Source organism: Rhamphochromis longiceps, linkage group LG3, assembly GCF_057381845.1.
Source record: "Rhamphochromis longiceps isolate RC_006_pf linkage group LG3, R_longiceps_female_GT1.1, whole genome shotgun sequence".
Lineage (NCBI taxonomy): Eukaryota > Metazoa > Chordata > Actinopteri > Cichliformes > Cichlidae > Rhamphochromis > Rhamphochromis longiceps.
Genome location: NC_140559.1, coordinates 45,494,966 through 45,509,643, shown reverse-complemented (window position 1 = coordinate 45,509,643; position 14,678 = coordinate 45,494,966). Strand labels below are relative to the sequence as shown.

At 40.6% G+C, this 14,678-nt stretch overlaps 2 protein-coding genes across 3 annotated transcripts in view; both read left to right on the top strand.

Annotated features, from left to right (window-relative positions):
- arap2 (ArfGAP with RhoGAP domain, ankyrin repeat and PH domain 2) overlaps positions 1 to 14,678 on the top strand; it is a 176,039-nt gene that overhangs the window by 143,648 nt on the left and 17,713 nt on the right. For both annotated transcript variants that reach the window (XM_085399672.1, XM_085399662.1), the window contains exons 25-26: positions 5,583 to 5,657; positions 9,827 to 9,944. In XM_085399672.1, coding sequence (XP_085255798.1) covers positions 5,583 to 5,657; positions 9,827 to 9,944 — 193 coding nt within the window. The remainder of the gene's footprint in view (positions 1 to 5,582; positions 5,658 to 9,826; positions 9,945 to 14,678) is intronic.
- On the top strand, positions 10,985 to 13,043 carry LOC146674994 (uncharacterized). Its single transcript, XM_085399647.1, has 2 exons — positions 10,985 to 11,452; positions 12,341 to 13,043. Exons 1-2 carry the CDS (start codon positions 11,193 to 11,195, stop codon positions 12,609 to 12,611), a joined length of 531 nt encoding a protein of 176 aa, XP_085255773.1. The 5' UTR covers positions 10,985 to 11,192; the 3' UTR covers positions 12,612 to 13,043.

Below are 14,678 nucleotides of genomic sequence, written 5' to 3'. Positions count from 1 at the left end.
TCGTGCCCACTTAGTTGTTAATTCTCTTGAGACAGATTACTGCTCCCGCTGCATTGCCAGAAATCCAGATTAGGTGCTATAGCTATGACCCTGTATCTCAAAAATATAAATTCATTTTCACGTTTTCACTTAACTTTTTTAGTTTTTCACACTGCCGCTTTTTAATTTGATGAGCAGAGGATTAAAGCTCCAGCACTTGGAGAAAGGTGCTGTGATTTGTACCGACAAGCGAGACATTACTTGGAATTTGACCTCTTTGATGTCGGGCAGATTTAAAAACTCTTTTTTTAAAAATTTTGCATAGCTTACATTGAATTAGAAAACTCTCTTCTTCTCTTTGTGTTTCTGCAAGTGAAAAATGAAAGTCAGAGTTACGGGGATTATTTCTGAAACGTGCATGTTTCACATCATCAATCAAATTTTAATATTACGCAAAAACAACCTGAGTAAACACAAAATTCTGTTTTTAAATGATGATTTTGTTTATTAAGGCAGAAAAACTATCCAAACCTACCTGGCCTTGTGTGGAAAAAATAATTGCCCCCTAAACCTAATAACTGGTTGTGCCACCCTTGGCAACAAGAACTGTAATCAAGCATTTGTGATAACTGGCAGTGAGTCTTTCACATCACTGTGGAGGAATTTTGGCCCACTCTATTCTGCAGAATTACTTTAATTCAGACACATTGGAGGATTTTTCATCATGAACAGGCTGTTTAAGGTCATACCAAAGCATCTCAAACAGGTTTAAGTCCACACTTTGACTAGGCCACTCCTGAACCTTCGTTTTTGTTTTTTGGGCTTTTTTTTTTTTTTAGGCCATTCAGAGGTCGACTAATGGTGTGTCTGGATCATTGCCCTGCTGCAATAACCCAACTGCTCTTCAGATTCAAGGCATGAATAGAGAACAGAACTCATATTTCCATCAACTATGGAACGTACGTTAGTTTGTTTAGTTAGTTAGTTTTACTCCAGGGGCCCGTTCTTCGTACGTCGCTTACTACATCCAAGATCAAATGACACATCCAAGATCAAATCATCGCGCTAACCGTGAGCTCGCTAATCCGGTTCCCCGAACACACCTGCTGTTGACGATTAGTACAGCTGGACGCAGTAATGTGACATCACTGGGTGTCGTAAAAGGGGCCACGCATCGATAGTAGAAACATTGATCGGCAACCCTCTGATTGGTCGGCGAAAATGTCGACGGAGCGCGCTCGGCTCGGTATTTTTCGGCAGCAGAGCAAGAACTCTTGAGTGAGGGATTTCAGGAGTTTCAGAGTTTAATCAGAACGCAAGGGAACACTGCAAAGGCTGCAAAAGCAAGGAGCGAGGGCTGGCAGGAAGTTGCTGACAAATTAAACTCGTAAGTAATTTAATAATAACAATAATAATGGAGTGGATTGATATAGCGCTTTTCAAGGCACCCAAAGCGCTTTACAATGCCACTATTCAGTCACTCTCACATTCACACACTGGTGGAGGCAGCTACAGTTGTAGCCACAGCTGCCCTGGGGCAGACTGACAGAAGCCAGGCTGCCATATCGCACCATCGGCCCCTCTGGCCAACACCAGTAGGCGGTAGGGTAGATTTATTATATTACACTATATTATCCAATATTATATTACATTATATTATAATATGTTATATTTTATCCTCTTTCACATTAGAGCCACGACAGGACCCACTAGAACATGGGAACAGGTAAAAGTGAAATATAAGAATATCCTACAGAATGGTAATATTTATCACTTATATTGCTTTTAGTCTCTTGGAAAGAGACCCTGGAATAATCTGTTAGTTTATAACAGCAACCAAGAAAAGGGCAGAGCAAAAAAAGACAGGTGGTGGTCCTGCACCCCCTCGTCAACAAGTTGGTTAAGTGAATAATACCCTCACGGGAAAATCGATATCTCTCTATGAGCACACTGTCGCGCTGAGCTAAAGGATCCTGTCTATCCCGCAATATACGCTGAATTCTGAGGACTCTCCTTATCAATCTTGCACCTTCCGCAATGGGTGGCTCGCGTATACGGACAGGACATGGCTGCGACAGGCTTCCCAAATCCACCTTCGCTTTTATAGCCGTGGTCTCTCATCTTGATTACACGAAGTAATTTACAATTGCTACTCTGAAATATGAATTACATCTGTAATAATCACATACATGTAATAGAATGTTAATAGTACATTTCCCTTTTTTAGGAAATGACCTGTGTGAAATCAATAAAAGGATCAAGTGCTGCATTATCTTTAGTTACATTGATGTTATTTATTTATGGTGAAACAGTGGTGGAATATCGCTGTTGCTTTCGTATGATGACGCGGACATACCTGCGTGGCCGCGATCTAATCCTGTTTACATAAAGTAAACCTGCTCCCGAGCAGGTTTACGCTTACGGCTCTGTTGCTATGACAGCAAGTCCCGGATGAGCTTCGGGGAACCGACTGATCCAGGATCACGCGAAATCGTCAACAATCTAATCCGGCTAACCTACTTAGCGAGGTACGAAGAACGGGCCCCAGATGTAACAGGAATCAAGCCTTCCAACAAGTTCAGCTTTTGTCTCGTCAGTCCACCGAATATTTCCCAGAAGTCTTGGGAATCATGAAGATGCTTTTTGAGATGCTCCTTTGTGTTCTTTTTGGTCAGCAGTGGTTTTCTTCTTGGAACTTTCCAGTGGATGCCATTTTTTCCCAGTCTCTATGTTATGGTTTAATCATGAAGTCTGACTTTAACTGAGACAAGTGAGGCAGTTCTTCAGATGTTCTGCGTTTTTTGTGACCTCCTGAATGAGCCATTGATGCTCTTGGAGTATTTTTGGTAGGTTGGTCACTCCTGGGAAGGTTCACCACCAGAGATGGGCAGTAACGCATTAGTCACATGTTACTGTAAGCCAATTACTTTTTTCAAGTAACAAGTAATGTAAGGCAGCGGTCCCCAACCGGTACCGGTCCGTGAGTCGTTTGGTACCGGGCCGCGAGAGTTGAGGCTCAGGTGTGAAATGTATGGTTTTCAGGGTTTTTATCGGTTTTCAGCGTTATTTTGTTATCGTTTTTATCGTTAACTTGGTTTTCCTGGGTCTTTTCACACGTGTTATGAATAAATCTTCTTTTTTTCAGTACCGGTACTAGTTTTATTTTGTTGTATTTATCCGCGACACCTTAAAGTCCAGTCCATGAAAATATTGTCGGGCATAAACCGGTCCGTGGTGGTTGGGGACCGCTGATGTAAGGGATTACTATTGTAATTAGATTCCTGTTACTTTCCCGTAAGCACCCTGCGTTACTGCGTTACTAAACCATCATGATTTTGTTTGTGAGAGTGCCTCATGACAACGACGTAAGCATGTGCGACGTCCGTGGCAACAACAGTTGTGTGTAGATCGAAAATGGATAATGTGGAGTGTTGGAGAGAGTACGGCCATGCAGCGTTTAAAGCGTGGATGTACTGACATTTCTTTAAGTTTTAGTTGACAAAAACGTTATAGTGTCCGCTGTACAGTCTGCGTGGGAAGAAAACTTCTTTCTACAGGGAAAAATTTACCTTCAAATCTGAGCAAGCACCTAGCAAGCCGCGACAGGAATGTGAAATTCACAGAGAAACCCCCGGATCCTCCCACCGACATGACCGCTATGGCACCGGGCAAATCTCTGCCTGCTCTACTCCTGCCAAACGGGAAAATAGATTTAAGAGCGACTGAACTTAGTGCCATTGAATCTTTGATTTTATTTATTTTTTGCTGTCTCCAAAAGTTGATTCTGTTCATCTGGACGTAGAGTTTTGTGGGAGAAACGTTTCGTCACTCATCCAAGTGACTTCTTCAGTCTCAGCTGACTGCAGGTTTTTCCAAATCTTATAAACAGGACATTTGCATAATGACTGAAACCAGCCCACTGAAGGAACACTGGGCTGGGAGGTCAGTTGCTTAATCATAAATATGCAAATTCTCATGAAATGTTTCTCCCACAAAACGCTACGTCCAGATGAACAGAATTAACTTTTGGAGATTTACTTTCCTAGATGATTGAGAATGCATCAAGAAGATTTTTTGCTGTGTTTTACTTGCATCTATGTGAAAGAGTGAGTGTAAACACAAAAAATAATTTTATTTTATATGCGGGAATATGCAGAAAATAGGTTTAAATGTTAAACAAATTTCTTCAAGGCATATAATTTAATTTTTGCTTGATGCATAAAGTTAAAACTAATGAAACAAGTTTTAAAAAGAGACTTTTCCATTTGATTACATTTTGTATGATGGATTATACAGAAAAAGTAGAATTGGGCTGAAAGATCTATCGCTTTATCACCTATTCAGGTTGTAAATTGTGTTTTTAAAAAGTAACTAAGTAATTAATTACTTTTTAAAATAAGTAATCAGTAAAGTAACGGGATTACTTTTTGGGGGAAGTAATCAGTAATTAGTTACTGATTACTTTTTTCGAGTAACTTGACCAACACTGCTCATCAGACTAGGTAACATTTTACAAACTTCAATCATCTAGTTTTGACGAGCTTGTGTTAACTATATCCTCATTTTCTTGTTCTTAGCTGACTGAAGCCCGACAAACCTGCTTCTTAAAACTCTGTTTGTAAAGCACAGCCAAACACAAGAGGCTTGGTATAAATGGAGGGTAGCCTCAAAGGGTAAATGCTGTTTATGAACTGAGGGGTTGCACTGAGGTCCAGTATATGATAAATATTTTTGAACTGTGAATCATTCGAAACTAATCAAGTAGGACCCAAGAACAGAATAGCTGGAGATTAGTGTAATCTGAGCTGTGTCAAGATTGGAAACGATGACGACAACCGAGAGCTATTTTGTTCAGCGTTCAGATGTATGCCATGGGAATAGATATCACTGTATATGCTGTATATGAATACCAGCAGAGTAAATATCTGCCTTTAAAACCACCTACATTTTCAAATAAATGTATACAAAGAAAGGTGAATAAACACATAGCATTCTGATTTAAAAATGTCAGGTTTCACTTCCCAAACAGCAGCATTTTGTAAAGGCTTTTACCCCGAATAAACATATTTCCTTTTCTTTTGTGTGGTGGTATTTCACTCGCACAAGACTCAAAGGATACAAAAAAAAAGTCAGTGGCTGAAAACCCATCTCTCTCTCTGCTGGGTTCATTCTCACACTTGTGTTGTTTTTTTTCTCCATTGCCATAATAACACATGAAAATATCTTTAGGTGCTTCTTCAAAATATTTTTAAACTGACAGCACACTTAAAGTTAACACCTGAGGAAAGCATTTCGGTTGCGGTGTAGGTGAAACATTCGTCTTTCTCTCCCACCTTTCCGAGCGCGCCTGTCTCACACATGTTCTCTTTATTTAGCCGGGTTTTGCATTCCATTAGCGCTACCGGGATTCTGTTTGCCTCCGGCTCTGAAAACGACCTTTGCTTTTTCAAAAATCCTCCAACCATTTCTCGCCTTTCTCTCCATTTACATTCGTGGCACACAGGAGCAGAAATTTAGAAGAAAATTATTCCAATTAATCGTGCTTCATCGATGTTGGGATTCAGCTGATGTGACTCTTTTTGCCTCTGTTTTTCCCTCCTCAGTTTGCTCCGGCTGGGGACTTGATCTTTGAGGTATACCTGGAGAAGAGAGAGCCAGAGAAATGCTGCTTAATCAAGGTGAGAGTGTGTATATCCGTACTGCTCCTGGTGTGAATTTGTGTGTGTATGTGCACCTGCTTTCCCAAAGGTCCTGGTAGTGAGGTGAAAAAATGGGGAAGGGGATGCAGGCAGGTGAAGCTGGAGAAAGGATGAGGGTGGAAAGACTGAGAGGCGAGGGTGGATGATGGAATTGGGCCGAGACGTCCGTGGTTTAACCTGATGGGAGTACCGCACATAGGAACTAATCAAGAGACATTTGACTTAATTGTCTGAGTAATTGCATTTTATGAGGCATATAGGCCTGTGCAAGTTAGGGAGGATTTTTTTTTTATTGTGTGGATGCTTTAAGCATCCACACTATTGAGTTCCTCTTGGGATTTCCGTACACTTTTTGGCACTTAACTACTTCCGCAATTTTCAGCCGATTTTCACCGTTCAAATTTTAAAATATTCTGCTATTTCTGCTAATTCCTGCTATGTCTTTTGGTATTTTTCACTATTATACTTTTTAAAATATTAAGCTTAATTTGTCCCATTGAAATGAATGGGAAACTTCTGCAATTCTGCTAAAATTTGCTTGTTTCTGAAACTTAACTACTTCCTCATATTTTCACGTAGAACAACCATTCAAACTTTAAAATGTTCTCAAATTATTGGGCTATTCAGGTATGATTCAGCTTTTTCAAATCTTTTACCGTTTTACTTTTATGCCTCTTAAAGTTTTCAGTTGCAAAATTGTGATTTTTCACAAAATACATGCGTTGTTATGGTTGCTATGCACTTGGCTTCCAGTATGCCACTGAAGGTTTTGCAGTCTTCTCTTCATGTCCGAACAACTTCTTGCTACTTGCTCAATTTTCACTCAACTTCCACAAATTATACATCAAAACGTAGGTATTTTTGCTGGGTTTCCGAAAATGTCACTATCATTGTTGTGGGATTTATAGAATTTTGGCAAATCTCCTCAGACCAACACAAAGTCGCAAAACTCTCCATAGAAAGTCAATGGAGCTTGTTCAAAATCACCGCTTGATTTCTGTAATGAGAGGTATATTCGAATCGTCATATCTCCTTAACGAAGCAAAGTTAAGACATAAGGCTTGTCCCAGTATATCTTCAGACACTCCTGACGCTCACAATTCAAGAATTATTTTCTCACCTATTACCGTTCTGAAATGAGTTAGACTTGTTTGAGGGTAGGAAATTCGTCCTTCGCTCAGATTTCAAACTCTGGAAATGAACCACTTTTTTCTCTCGTCATATCTTTTTAATGGATTTCCACAGAGACCTGAAAATTTCCATGATTGTTCACCAAAGCCTGCTGTCTCTTACGGTGAAAGAATGATATTGATACTCCAAATAGATTTAGAGTTAGAAAGCGTTGTTTGAGGGCAAGTCAAGGCAGTTTTTGCTTTGCTCTACTCAGTTATGGTGCATTAGAAGTCAATTATCTTTAATAATTCATATTTTAATGATAAATTGTCAACACTTTAAGATTCCCCCATCTCTTCTGAACAAAACGGTGTAAGAATGACCGTTCTAGCCCCTACGGTTAGGAAATTATGGTCATTTGTTTGAGGGGAGTTGTCATTATGAGAAATAGACTGCAAAAATCCTGTGTCTCTCTGTGCTGCGTGCACCTGTTTTGGCGGGAAAAAGTGCACAGGCTCTCTGATTGGTGGATTCAAATTCAGCAGCTCCAAGGCTGCTTGACTGAGCTAGAAACTTACTTCTCTCTCCGTGTGTGTGTGTGTGTGTGTGTGTGTGTGTGTGTGTGTGTGTGTGTGTGTGTGTGTGTGTGTGTGTGTGTGTGTGACAGAGAGAGAGAGAGAGAGAGAAAGGCTTTTAATGGGATGACCTCATTCTAAGCTTCAAATTCAATATATTTAGACTGGTTGACTGAATTGGATCATGTGTGTGTGTCTCTCTGTGCATGTGTGTTTCCTTATGTGTACATATTTCTGATTGTGTGGCTGTTATATATTTTTTTTGCTGATTTTTTTCATTTAACAAGTATATTTGAGGGACCCTCAGCATGTTCAGCATTTTTTCAGCTGTCCATTTTGCTTTTCCGATTTTTCTGTTTAACTTATTACTATTGTGCTAAATCATACTATTTCTGCTTTTAATAGGATTTGTGCCAAATATAGTATTTCTGCTTTTTATAGGATTTGTGCTTAATATACTATTTCTGCTTTTTATAGGATTTGTGCTTAATATAGTATTTCTGCTAAATGTAGTGTTTATGCTTAATCATACTATTTCTATATATTTCTGCCAGGCAGCCAATCCTCTGTGAGGACTCAGACATTCAAATATACAGATCAGGGCCTGCACGGCCTCCCAGCCAGCCAATCATATCTGAGGTTTTCCGTTTCCTCTCTCGTCATATCTCAGCGACGGATGTACATAGAGCAATGAAAATCGCAGTTAAAGTACACCAAAGTCCGCTGATTCACCCAGTACAAGAATTATGCTTCTAGTCCACCTAGTTTTTGAGTTACACAACGTTTTGTAACTCCAAAAAACGGCGTTTTTCGCCTCTCACCGCGATCTAATTCTGACTCCTCATCACCCTGTTTTTCAAAACGGCTGCTCTCTTTCCCAGTGGCGCAGTTGGTAATGACACGGGTCTGCAAGCCAAAGATCGTGGGTTCGATTCCACCTTGGTCAACATGTTTTTTTCCCTACAAATTAATACACTGTCACAGACCAGTAATTCATATTCATCATTTATTACAATTCTGCAAACTTTTATGATTTTACCAGCTTTTCTAATATGGACCTCACATTCTTGTTAACACTCCATGGCACAAATACTCTTCCCTTTAGGCTATTTCTCCCATTTTAAAGTATTACTCCTCCATAATTGTAATTCTGTTAAATCAAAGTACTTTTACTACATCTTAGTACTTCTGCTCAATCATAGTATTTCTGCTAAATCATAGTATTTCTGCTACTTTTTGGTACTTGTGCTAAATACAGTATTTCTGCTAAATCATACTATTTCTACTATATTATATTTTTCTTTCTAAATATAGCATTTCTGCTATATAATTGTATTTCTGCCAAGTATTATGTTTCCTCTAAGATATTGCAGTTCTGCTAAGTTATTCCATTTTAGCAAAGTTCTTTTGCTTCTGAAAAGCTTTTACAATTTCTGCAACTTTTCAGCTTTTTCAGCTGGTTTTTGCATGCAGCTTCAGCTTTAAGCATCCACACTGCATTTTCGCAGGAAATGCAAATTTTTCTAGTTGTTTTTGTGTTTGTTAACAGGGTGACAGCAGGGCTCCAAGGGCGCACAGGGTTACAGAGCAGCACTAAGCAGCGCAGTTTAACATTAATTCTTCATTTGTCTCTGTGGAGGAAAGTGGCGCGTTTCCTTAGTTCAGTGCCGTTCATAAAGAGTCAAGTATGTAAACTGTGCGCTGTGTACATAACTGAGTCGGATAGTTGTGCATGTTAACCCTAGAACACTATCGCTATAAATAGTAACACGATGACTAATGCTGGGTGATTTTTACCCGATATAATATAACCAATGAAAAGTAATCAAATATATCAAAATATGACAACACATGACAAATTAGAGTGGTCTTCTTTTACTTTCAACTGTGCCATGTCTAACAAAATGAAAAATAAAACTCCTAAAACAAAATAATGACTCTGGAAAGCTGGTCTTTGGTCCACCCATTCCTGGGACATTTGAGACTTCCCTGGTGATGGCACAGGCTCCTCGACACGCAAACAGCTGCAGGAGAGAGAAATCATGTAAATGTATTTTCTCGGGTGTAAATCACCCAGCGATAGTGTTCTAGGGTTAAGCAGTGAAAGGCTCTTTCAAGACAAAGATGGTTGAAGGCATCGAGACTGATCCACAGAGCTTATAATCTAACCCAGGGGTGGGCAACTCCAGGCCTCGAGGGCCGGTGTCCCTGCAGGTTTTAGGTTTTTTGAACCAACACAGCTGATTCAAATGGCTAAATTAGCTCCTCAACATGTCCTGAAGTTCTCCAGAGGCCTGGTAACGAACTATCATTTGATTCAGGTGTGTTGACCCAAGGTGAGATCTAAAACCTGCAGGACACCGGCCCTCGAGGCCTGGAATTGCCCACCCCTGATCTAACCTTTTATATCCACAGTTTGCTTACTTTGTGTGATCGTTTCCCTTTATGCATTTATGGTAGGTCTCCCCCAGCATGCGGCCCACTGAGCTTGCAGAAACGGCGCTGAATATGAGGAACGTCGCCGTTAACGCCGACGACTTTTGGACCACCTTTGAAGTCATTGAAAATGGAGAGCTAGGTATGTCAGGTTACTAACCACTAAACTTCCTTCTTAGAAATGTTTGAGTATTTTCACAAAAAACTCACAGGAGTTTGAATATACCAATGGACTTTATCTTAGGCATTTCAATGTGATGATATGCAAGCACTTGGCGACAGTAGGAAGGAAAAACTCCATATAATAAGACAGAATAAGTCTACTGTTAGTTTGGGACTGAAGGGGTTCAAGTTGGCAATTTCCTGTTTCCCTGTTGTACAGAGACACATCCCAGACAAGGCTGGTTGCCTCCTACCTGCGCAATGTCGATTGATTGTAGCAGCTACTTGTAATTGGTTGAATGTGAAACATTTCAAACCAACAGCCTTTCCTAGGAGATTGTCCTTTTTTGTTATTTTTCACTTTAATGTGTCGAAGTCATGAGTCATAAGTTTATTTTTCCTGTGAAGTAAGCATAGAAAGCAAGCTTTTTTGTCCTCGACTTACTTGAAGGTATTTTTATTTGCTGCCTTATTTACAAGTCACTTTTAGTTTTTATTTTATTTTTTAGTCTTGGTTGGTTTGCCAGTATATATTTGCCATCAGCATATATACTGAGGTTTGCTGTGATTTGTAAATGGTGCAGTCACATAGTTTGCCACTATGTGCGGCACATGTAGCACAGTATGCAGACATGGCGTGGGCATGAGTAATAGCTTGAGAAGTCACTACCTACTTACACACCCGTGCACACTGGGAAATTAGCCAATCATCAGATTTTATGTCGGTTTCTTGTTTGGCTTGATTTAAATTGTAGACGATCTAAGGGGGCTGTATCAAGGCCCAGCAGAGCGCAAGAATAAAAGCATTCAGCTGGAAATGAGTATAATATGTCTCTAACTATTGAACCTCACTCCACTGTAACTTGTCTGTTACTTTAATCCGCTTTTAAATATAACATATAGCTCTTTCCCTCAGATTATCCAAACTTGTGCAACAACACTTCACTAATTGCGACTTCTTAAAATCCATCTGAAGGAAATAGCCTAACGGTGTGTTCACACGGAACGCGATGGACGCGAATAAAACGCCCCAAACGCCCCTAATTTGACGCGTGTACATTCGCGTCTCAACGCGTGTCCAAGAAAAATCCATCGCGCGTCAAAATATCATATTTTGACGCGCGTGAACCGGAAATGTGGGAGGAATGTGGGAGGGAGTTGTGCCAGACCTGGTTTTGCAAGATGGCAGCTATCGAGCTAGCGCTTGAAGAGAGAGTCTCCCTTCTCTATGTACTGTGGAGAGCAGAGCAGCAGCGTAACAGACGTCCTCGCCGTACCTGGGTCCATCAGGTCCTCCAGAGGCATGAGCAGTTTGGTGAGTTTCACCACTTGCTCCAGGAGCTGCGCCTGGATGACGGCCGATTCCAGCGCTATCACCGTCGGCCAGTTTGAGGACCTGCTGTCCCTCGTCGGTCCCAGAATCGCCCGCCTAGACACCAACTACAGACGCTCAATCCCACCTGCAGAGCGCCTGTCCGTCTGCCTGAGGTTAGTAAAACTATTTAATACGGTAGTCCTTTATTGATATCTGTGCTAATATGCTAATCCATCCAGTTATACACTGCTAACATGGATGTGCTATGCTAACAGTGAATGCTGTCGGTGTTTACTGAAAGCAAACTGTGGTACAGAGACGACTCTTTATAATATTTCTAGTGATACTCGGAAGGTCTCATCAAGTCCCGATTTAATTCGATTTATGCTGTTATCAGTGTTTGCATGATAGCATGGCTGTGGTGTCACATCAATGTATGCGCTCGGTGTTTGCTGATATCAAACTGTAGCATTAGGACCACTGAGTTAACCTTTGTAGTGATACTCACTCCTTTTTATTTAGACCTGGTTTAATTCTGGGATAGTTGAATATTTGTATATAATCCCTGCAGCTGTCAGACTCTATAGCAGGGGTCACAGCCTTTATTAAAACAGAGTTAGATAAAACTGTGAACAGTTTGGTTCATCTCTAGTTACATGGTTCTATCTTGATAAGCTGTCTTATCACAGATTAATTTTTCAAAAATATTAATGATTTAAGCAAGGAAAGGGCTACATGTCAACATACAACTCTTTATTTCTATTAATGTTTTACTTCATTCCTACCTGATTGACATGTTTAGGAATTATGAGTGATTGGCTCACTGTAGTTGTGAAAGTTGCTACCAATCAAATTATGATATGTTAAAGTTAAAACAAAACACAACTGTTTTAGATATTATCTAATATACATTTTGTAATTATCCTTATAATTACAAAATGTTTTATGTAAGATTTAAGTTTTGTGATTTATATCTGACATCACAAAAGTATTTTGGAATTTGAATAATGTATTTTGTAACTGCAGTACACATAATACTGATTTTGAACAATTTTGTCCAGGTTCCTTGTCACCGGGGACTCCTTCAGGACCATCGCGTTCAGTTTCAGAGTCGGTGTGTCCACGGTGAGCCAGATCACCCCCCAGGCAGCGACGTCCATCTGGGACTGTCTAGTGGACGACTTCATGGCTGTGCCTTCACCTGGAGACTGGCGGTCCATCACAGAGGGATTCCAGGAGCGCTGGAACTTTCCTCTGTGCTGTGCAGCTCTGGATGGGAAGCACATCCAGACAAAGGCACCCCATATATCATATAGGAGACACACACATTGATATACACTAAATATTCATTTCATTTCTTTTTTGTGGTGCCCAAATTGATGCACCTGCTTGATTTTGTTTAAACAATTATTGCACACTTTCTGTAAATCCAGTAAACTTCTTTTCACTTCTCAAATATCACTGTGTGAGTCTCCTGTATGATATATTTAACTGACATTTTTTATTGTAACAACCAACAATTTATACAGGAAAATAATGTCTATTAACAAGGTTGCCCAAACTTCTGCATCCCACTGTATCAGTATATTTTGTCATTAGTATAATATGAAATAAAGTCTACATGTGTCAAGTCGTGTGCCAACATTTGCTGTGTAGTAGAACTGAGACATTAGTCATTATAAACATTTATTTGAAATAATATTAAAAGTCTCAAACAGAAAAACATTAAACATAAATATATAAAATATAAGAATTTACAGAGAGACAGGAATAAAAAGGACCAGCTGCTCTCCAGAGCAGGAACAAGGCTGAGGAGGAAATGCTCCATTGGAGACTGGTGTGGACTCTTCAGGGACTCCAGGATGGCCAGCTCCACCGCCGATGGACCGTCCTGGGACCCGTCCCTCATCTGCCTCGGAGCCGTCCTCCTCTGTGGGCCTGTAAAACAGCACAAAACACAAAGAAATGAGAAGGCTGCTACTAGATTTTAATTTCAACATTGAAAAAAAAAAAAACAATAACAGGATATAATCAGATTGGTTGTAGATATTTAGTAAAGGTGATCACAAGGGAATCCCACCGACTAAAAAGGTATCAGTGCTTGCTGTACATATCTGTGGGTGCAGCAGCAGGAGCTCAGGGACTGGGGATGCTCTGCTGCAGAATCAGTTGGTTCTATCAATACAGTATTAAATGTTAACAGGTTCGATATAATAATCGTAGAGTAGACAGTGGTCCCTCATTTATTGCAGGGGTTCTCAGAATAACTAGCCCCTGGTCACAGTTCTCACAATTGATTCTCAAAGTGCAAACCTTTGTAGATTGCAAAACGTAAAAGTATTATTATGCCGCGGTTTGTCTTCATCTGCCCGCCACTTTCGTGCGCCTTTTTCCCTCACGGTGCAGGTGTCTATTTCCGAATGAGGCTCATAGTTATGGGTGTTTTTGTGCTGTTTTTTCTATTGGACGCGATGGTTATCAAAACCAAACGTGATAAATTTGGCAAGCGCAGGAGATTTGTCAATCAGGCTGCAGAATGCAATGCTGTACGGTGCAATAAAAAATCAGCGAAAAAGCAAAGCAGTGACGGATGAACAGCGGGACCACTGTGTGCTGTTTATTAATAAACAATAAAATATATTCCTAAATGATAACATGCATAAAAGCAGAACGGTATTTGTACGTCAGTGGGAAAATAGCGGTGGCTTGCTAGCTTTTGTGCGGCTTCCCCGGGTCAGTGAAAACTTTCAAAAGAGAAATGAATGAACTTACCAGGTTGCCCGATCTCTTCACATATCTTCCTCCAAGCTCGGTCCTTTTTATTCCTGTCTCGGTACTGAAAGCAGCTGGTGTTGTACAGCTCCGAGTTGTTTGCTACCGCATTGATTAGCCTTCCCCTCCATTGAAGTATGAAAGGCTTTGGCTGGATCTGCCCCTTTGACCTAGGTAACAGCCACGTCACCAGGCTCCTGATTGGTTGTCGCGGCGCGATTTGACGCTGGAGTTCAGATTTTTCCAACTCGAGCGGTAGACGCGAAACGCGCGTATGCACAAAGTGCAACACAAAAACTCACGCGCGTGGTTTTATTCGCGCGTCAAACGCGCCAGACGCGCTACACTGACGCGCGTTTCACGCGTTTTGGCGTTTTCGCGACGCAAATCTGCTTCCGAATTTTCGCGGGACCCGCAATCGCGCGTCATCGCGCCTTTCCATTGACTTTACATGTAAACCTGACGCTCTATTCGCGTCCATCGCGTTCGGTGTGAACACACCGTAATACCGAAGAAGCACCTCTTTAGCAATAAGTACTTTTTGTTGGGATGAAAAGGTCATTTATTCTTTAACTGAAATGCTACATTCAGAAAGACAGCAGTTTTTATGCGCACTGATCTTTGTGA

What these genes read in the sequence shown, in the direction of transcription:
- LOC146674994 (XM_085399647.1), top strand. Translation starts at nt 11,193, where the DNA reads ATGTACTGTGGAGAGCAGAGCAGCAGCGTAACAGACGTCCTCGCCGTA. An exon ending in CGCCTGTCCGTCTGCCTGAG is followed by an intron (nt 11,453 to 12,340) that starts GTTAGTAAAACT and finishes AATTTTGTCCAG; the next exon opens with GTTCCTTGTCACCGGGGACT.